The sequence below is a fragment of the Dromaius novaehollandiae genome, chromosome 7 (genome assembly GCF_036370855.1).
Source record: "Dromaius novaehollandiae isolate bDroNov1 chromosome 7, bDroNov1.hap1, whole genome shotgun sequence".
Classification (NCBI taxonomy): domain Eukaryota; kingdom Metazoa; phylum Chordata; class Aves; order Casuariiformes; family Dromaiidae; genus Dromaius; species Dromaius novaehollandiae.
Window position 1 is genome coordinate 13,026,014 of NC_088104.1, and position 7,158 is coordinate 13,033,171.

Below are 7,158 nucleotides of genomic sequence, written 5' to 3' on the forward strand. Positions count from 1 at the left end.
ACTTCCTTGAAAACCTGGTTCGCCTCACATTGTGTAGCCTGCATGCCTTGTTTGTTTGCAGTTTGTTTGCTTTGCAACGTCTGCCAATTCTTTAGTTAGTGACTGATGTGGAAAAAGAAGTCCAAGTAGAACCAAAACAGCCAACGCTACACAAGTTTTGCCCATGAATTACTCCAAAAACAAATGAAAAGCATGCCAAGCATGTGTTTAACTCTTGTTTTCTTTTTTTTTCTGCAGGTAACCACAGACATGTACCAGGTTTTAGCAGCCAACAACTACCAGCTGGAATATCGAGGCATCATTAAGGTCAAAGGCAAAGGGGAAATGACCACCTACTTTCTAAATGAAGGGCCTCCAATTAGTTAGCACCAATTGCAGCATGGCTCAAAAAAAACAGAATTCGCATTAAACAAGATTGTGAAGTGAAGAATCACTTTTTTTGGCAGTGAATCTTAAAAAAAAAAAAAAAAAAAAAAAAGCAGCGCAGTTGAAATTTCACAGAGTGACTCTGGAACTGGTATCAGCGAACACTTTGGCCACCTATCATGAAATGCAAGAGCAGGAAAACAAACCGCTTGGAGCTGTTCCTGCCCGAGTGCTAAATCGACCAAAGATGTGCACCGATGGAAGTCACAGCTAAGATGTGAATTTGGAATTTTAAAGTAAGGCTGCTACCACAGGATACAAGAAGATATTTAAGTATTTATTGAAGCAACACAACATTTACTTGGTTGAAGGAATGTATGATTCACTACAAAGCATTATTTTGGAATGGATTTGCACTCCCATAATGTTTCCATCCCATACTGCCAGCTATTTGAAGTGTACCACTGTGCTTTTATTAGCTGTTTTGAATGGGCTTTTAAAATTGACACCCACTGTTGCAACACACAAAAGGCCTTTTAGGATGGCATCAGTAATGTTTTAGTAAGAAAAGACATTGTAGGCCTAGCCCCCACTTTTCCCTTCTTTTCCATGGCTGAAAGACTGCGTTTCTGAGTGGGGCTGGCGCTTCTAATGAAAGGGAAGATCAAGATAAAGAAAGATGGCTCTACAAACATATTTATTAAACAAAAAGTCTTCTGTGCTCTTCTTTGGTATATATCAGTTTACATGGGAAAGACTAGATGTAAACAAGAGACACTTCATTGGGGGGAACTCCCCTGAAATTTGTTGTGGTTTTTTTTGTATTTTTTATTTTGTAATATTGAAAACATGAGATCTAACAGATATACCAAATTCTATATTTTGTAAATTATATATAAATTAGAAGACAGGCTGTCTGCACCAAGGTGTGTTGGGAGGTGTATATAACCTGTAGACTTTTGTGTAATTTTTTGTGCATAATACTCTGAACACAGACTTGGCAGTTTTCAGATTATCACTATACAATCAAACAAAAACAGGTGAGTTTCCAGGCTGAATCAAATGCATTTTTAAATGCAAATCCAGAAAAATCTACAATCCCAAAGAAGAGGAAAAAAGAATACAATAATCACGCAGTTGTTCAATGCAGCATTCAAACTGAGGGTGCCGTATTAACAAATGGAAACAGAACCTATGAGGCTTAGCTAAGGAGAAGGTATCAATCAAGCATGTTACAAAGAGCTCTGAGCAACTCTTCTAACTGTAACAGGGAGCTCATATAAGAAGAGGAAAAAAAAGAAAAAAGATCATTTGAACTTTTCTTTAAAAAAATAATTTTCCATAGCTGGTATTAACACAATCCTGCTGACATGAGAGTTGTCTGATATTTTAACTGCCATTTGACATTGCAAAGAACTATGTACTTGCATCGCTGATTTGACTTTCCTGCAGTAGACATTTATTCAAACTGAGTCACATATTTTCAGTTTTCAGGAGTTGTTAGGTGATTTTCAAAACAAGATTATGATGGAGAATTTGTGTATGAGGTGGGTGACCTTAAAATACAGTGCCATTGCTATTGTGTTGGGCATCCTTATCTCTAGTCAGGGTTGATGAATAGCTCACTGTTATCATCATGTACCTTTTTTTAAACTATTGAAGAAAATCCCTTGATATTTTATTAAAAAAAAGAAAAGAATTAAAAAAAGTTCTATTTTTTTATATTCTATGAGGGGAGAGTTTTGATATTGAATTTGGCTAGCACTAAAAATGACTCCAATCTTTTGACATTTAATAAAGTTCTTTTCCACTCTTCTCAGGGCAGAATATTGTAGTATTAACAGCTTAATGAGTGATTGCACTATGGTGGCGATTTATTTTTTCCTACTTGACAACAAGAATAAGTTAAAATCCATGGGTCTGTCTTAATTAATTTGCCATACTGCTAAGCATACCCGTAGCATTAAGCCATTTAAACTTGAGCTTAAATGGCATCGCCCCGTTCCTTCCCCCTTCCACTAGGAAACATTGCTGAAAAGTATAGTATATTGACTTCTGTAAAACTGCCAAGTCTGCCCTTGTACTATACTTTTGCTCCTTTACATCTTTCCTGGTTTGCAAAATACTTCAGTTGCATCACACTTGTTACACCTTTCTTTTCCACCTTCCACCCCTTTTACTCCCTCACTGACTTTCATTAGCTCCATGCCATACATTCAGTTTTAGATTTGCTTTCTACTTTATGAAAGTCTGCAGTCTTCTTAACTTTTGATTCATCTTATGAAGTTGTGTTGTCAATGAAATTTCAAGTCCCCAGTATCTCTAGCTGTGATTGTTGACAGTGTGTCATGATCATTTCAAGGGGTATTCACACACTCTTTACTCTGGATCTTGCAAAAATGGATACAGTTATGATTTCCCATGGAAATTGAAATCTATTTAAGTAATTTAACTATATTAAACACTGTTTCACTGGTAAAGTGTCTCTGTTTTATTTAAGATGCAGCTGGCTAGTGAAGAGATCAGATGTAATTGGTGTATTGGATACTGATTTTGCACACAGAAACATGTAACTCTTGCATAGTGATGAATGACCATCTGTGCTACATCACTCCCAAGCAGTATCCAGTTACAGGCCCTCCACTTCTGATTTGCATGATGACCATCCTAATTCCCACCTGTGCCTGTACTCTGTGTACCCACTTACCTTGAAAAGTTAATCTCAGGATAGCTGACACATCCTGGTTACTGAACTATGTTTAAGCATACAGTTATAACTGACTAGCTTTAACAAAAAAAAAAAAAGTCATTAATGAGTGCTATTTAAAAAATTAGTTGTACATCACAGAAAAATAATTAATTCCCCAGGTGCAGGCACACAGAAAGAACTGAACAAAGGAGTGGCTGCAATAAGGTGCTTTTAGACCTGAGGCTCCTGAGGACAACTGGAAAGAGGCAGCAGGACTGGCCAATACAACATTTACAATCTTTCTTTATATGTGAAAAAGATGCTTCTCATTTCTTCATGGTAAATGCAATGCTTCAGTTTCCTGTTAATTGGTGTAGTCATATGTAACTGAGAAACAAAACAAAACAAAAAAAAGCCATCTTTAAATTCAGTTTTTCTGTTCAGGAGCCATTATACAGGCAATTAAAAATGGAACGGCTTAAAAAGAGTTGTTACTTACTTGGTAGGAGAGTTTTTTTATGTTACCAAGAGCATAACTGTACTACCAAAACAAACAAACAAAAAAAAAAAACCCATGAAGTACTTCAAAGAGAGGGTTTGTTTGTTTGTTTTTTAAAACAAACAACAGCCTTAAGGAGGACTGAAGAACTGATTCCTACTTTACATGTTCTCCAATATACGCATACAAACAGCAGCTCAGGACACTATCTAATGTAGGCTATTTTTTTTTGGAAACTTCTAAAGGGGAACTTCAACCTCCAAGTGTGCTTTTGACTAAAAAGGCCATAGGAGAACAACTTGGGGGGGGGGGGGCACATATGCACACGCACGCACGCACACACACACACACACACACACGCATGCATGTGTGCACACAGTCCCACACACTCACAGAGGTTTTCTTTGAACACAGAATTTCAGATCCCAACAACTATTGCCCTCTACTGGAAACAAACTCACAGAGCCTTAGCTCTGACGGTGACACTGCTTCTAAAGCCGTACACAGATTAGACAGGGGCTGAAAGAACCAACATCACAGGAACAAAAACCAGTTCACCTCCGGGGGGGGGGGGGGAATGGGGGGGAAGCACACCCTGAAGGCATTCACTAGCTGCACAGCCCCTGCTCAGGCTGAACTGAGCAAATGCAATTTACAGACCAACCAAAAAAAACACACCAAAAAAAAATAAAAATAAAAATAAAAAAAATTCCAACCATACAGCATAAAGAAACAAAGGGTGTTTTTTTTTTTTTTTTTTTTGGGGGGGGGGGGGGGGGGCGGCAGCACAGCCCCCAGGAGATGGTCTGGCACTTGTACTGTTAGGCATTCCGTGCCCGCTGGCTCATCCTGACACCAAACCAACCTGTTTCCTCCCCTGTAGGTGCTAGGCTCTTGGAGTAGGGGCATCCTTACGCTCTCTTAAATGCCTCAGTAAGGCACATAGCTTAAGCCAATTCTGCACCAGCCCTTACTGTGTTTTACTAGTCCACTGTCGGGTTTTGGGTTTTTTTTTTTTTTTTTTTTTTTTTTTTTTTTTTTTTTTAAGGCATAGCTCATGAATAGCTGTTTTGTCATTTTTGTTATTCTGTTCCCTTACTCAGGCCAGTACTGTACCTCAAATCCCACGAAACCGCAGATGACACTGGTTACCACAAGGTCTGCTGTGTTGTAGGGACAATAGCTTTCCCTTCCTGCGAGGGTAAGGACCCAGCGCGTCCTGCTCTCATCACTGACGCATGCTTGGCACTCTCCCATTCCCCCTTACAAGGCTGGTCCCATTCAACCTGAAATGAAGCAGGCTAGCAGATATCCCACCTCCCCAGGAAGGAATACAGCACAGCACCCCAGGATCCTCGTGCTTGGGAGAGGGTGGAGAACAGAAGAATGGGATCCACGAAGTGCCAACTTGAGGCTACGCATCTGCTAGGAAAGAGTGTTCACCTTAAGTTGCCTGAAGAACTACAAAGTTGCAGAGTGCATCCTCGAAAGGGCAGGGAGACAAAAGAGGAGAGCTGGTTCTTGCTTAGGAATTATTTCATGTTTCACATCCAAGGCAGACACCAAGCCTCCCCCAGCTTTGCAAAGTGTGATAACACCTGGCCTAAGATATCCTCATCTCCTGCCCTCTTTTCTCTTGGCTTTTCTGCAGCAGCCCCCATATGAGCAATGGAGCACGTATCCCACTTCCCATCTGCTTTCACGCTTTGCCTGCTGCTTTACAACTAGGGCATGTTCTTCAGCTCTGCTCAATATACAGGTTAGTGGGCTAATCCTTCTGTGCCACTCACATGTTCCCAGCGTCAGCAGAGCCAGATTCTCCAGTCAGAGCTTTGCATTCAGGAGTCAGATATCCATAAGTGCCTATGCAGCCACTGCTGAACATACCTTAAACTTCCTAAACATGTACTTGTCATCTTCAGGATGCTTTGCCTTGGGGGAAGAAAGAAAAGTTATCCAGGGTAACAAAAACTTCCTAAATGCTGCAAGAGTTCAGAATGACTTTTAGATAGCTCTGTGTACAGCCACGATAGCAAACACAGGCTCTGTGCTCTGTGAAGTTCACTAAAAAAAGAATTTGATCAATAAAACTGATAAAGTACAATTTCACAAGCAAAGAAAATGAGCACAGAAGCCGCAAGGTCATTCAGCCTTACCAAGGTAAACAGGTACCTGGAATATTTGACCAGCTGTAACTGGAACTGCACACACAGACAGCCACACCAAGCTTACTCAGAGCCCTGCTGAGAAATCTGCTGGGATCCGTCAGCACCGGTCTACAACTCCCACTGAAGCAGAGCTCCTACTGCAACCCGTCTCATCAGTTACCCCCCCATCAGGAAAAAACATCCTTTTACATTAACAGCATCCAGAAAGCTGTGGTAACATATATACCTTGAATACTACTTATTCAGACCAAAAGCTAATTCAAAAGTGCATACGTTTAGTGCTTGCAAGCATTAATGGGCTTCTATTTTCAATATGAACCATGAAAGCAAAAAACATAATCAAACAACAGTACCTGCAGCAGAAATGGGGAATGAAAGGCAGGAGCCTCAAAGGTAATACCCCTAAATAGATGTTCCTCATTCCTTTGATAAAGAGACTATCAGTATATTAAAGAATCCATAGTAAAGGCTGAGTAATCACAACGTCTGCAAAGCCAAGTGCATTTTCCATCACCTTGTAGTTCTATACCAGTTCTGATAGAGCTAAAAATCAATCCAAGTAGCACACACACAAAAAGCTTTGAACCTTAAACATTCATTCCTTCACAGAAGGCTGCATACTTTTACACACACAGACACGCACACCCCTTTAAATTAGCAGTATAAAAGAAGGGGTCTAAACATTTTTCAGTGCAAGATTATTTCCTAGCAAAATCTGACCTTTTGGAAATGAAATAAATGTTATCCCCAGATTTTAGCCTAGATGTTCAAAATAAGACAACAGACCCCTGCCAAAAAGCTTAGACATTAAAAAGGACTAGACAAGGAAAATACAAATTAAACGTCTAGAAGCTGAAGTAGCGGACTCTGGGGCAATCAAACCTCAAGCAATACTACGCACTTTGTGAAAGTCAGTCAAATGTTTGGCAATTCCATATTGAAAGTGAATGTAAACAGTCATGCTTTCTTCAAAGAAAAATACAATATTTTGGGTGTTGGATGTATTCATCAAGAGGGCTTACTTTGTAAATACAGCATTAAGTGGACTCCACTTCTGCCAAGTCCTACAGAACACATTAAGCAACTAGGTATGACCTTATCCAATTCAAATTAAAATGAAGCATGTTGCTCAAGGGAGTGAATAGATGCTGAAATTAATCTCTATGAGTATCTGTATACACTCAAGTATCTGGTGAAATCAGCACGGAAGCCCCTACTGTTCCACTGAACCCTGGCTTTGTGCAAGCAATTGTGAAACCCTGGGAATTTTTTGTAAATTTGCACCTCTAATCTGGCCATGACTACTGCATGTTTCTTATCTTACAAAAATTTCCACCAAGTTCAGATATTACAGTCCCACCAAAGTAATATACCTAAAAGCCATTTTTGTAGCACACAGTACTACCAGGTGATGAAAACCAGCCATGTTTAGGGAA

The 7,158-nt window shown here is 39.8% G+C and overlaps 1 protein-coding gene across 1 annotated transcript in view; it reads left to right on the top strand.

The window, feature by feature from the left end:
• The window catches only part of ADCY5 (adenylate cyclase 5), a 226,410-nt gene extending 223,564 nt beyond the window's left edge, over positions 1 to 2,846 (top strand). Inside the window, exon 21 of the mRNA XM_026118471.2 lies at positions 238 to 2,846. Within this exon, the coding sequence (XP_025974256.1) occupies positions 238 to 366 (129 nt within the window). The 3' untranslated portion in view covers positions 367 to 2,846. The remainder of the gene's footprint in view (positions 1 to 237) is intronic.
• Positions 2,847 to 7,158: the final 4,312 nt, after the last annotated feature.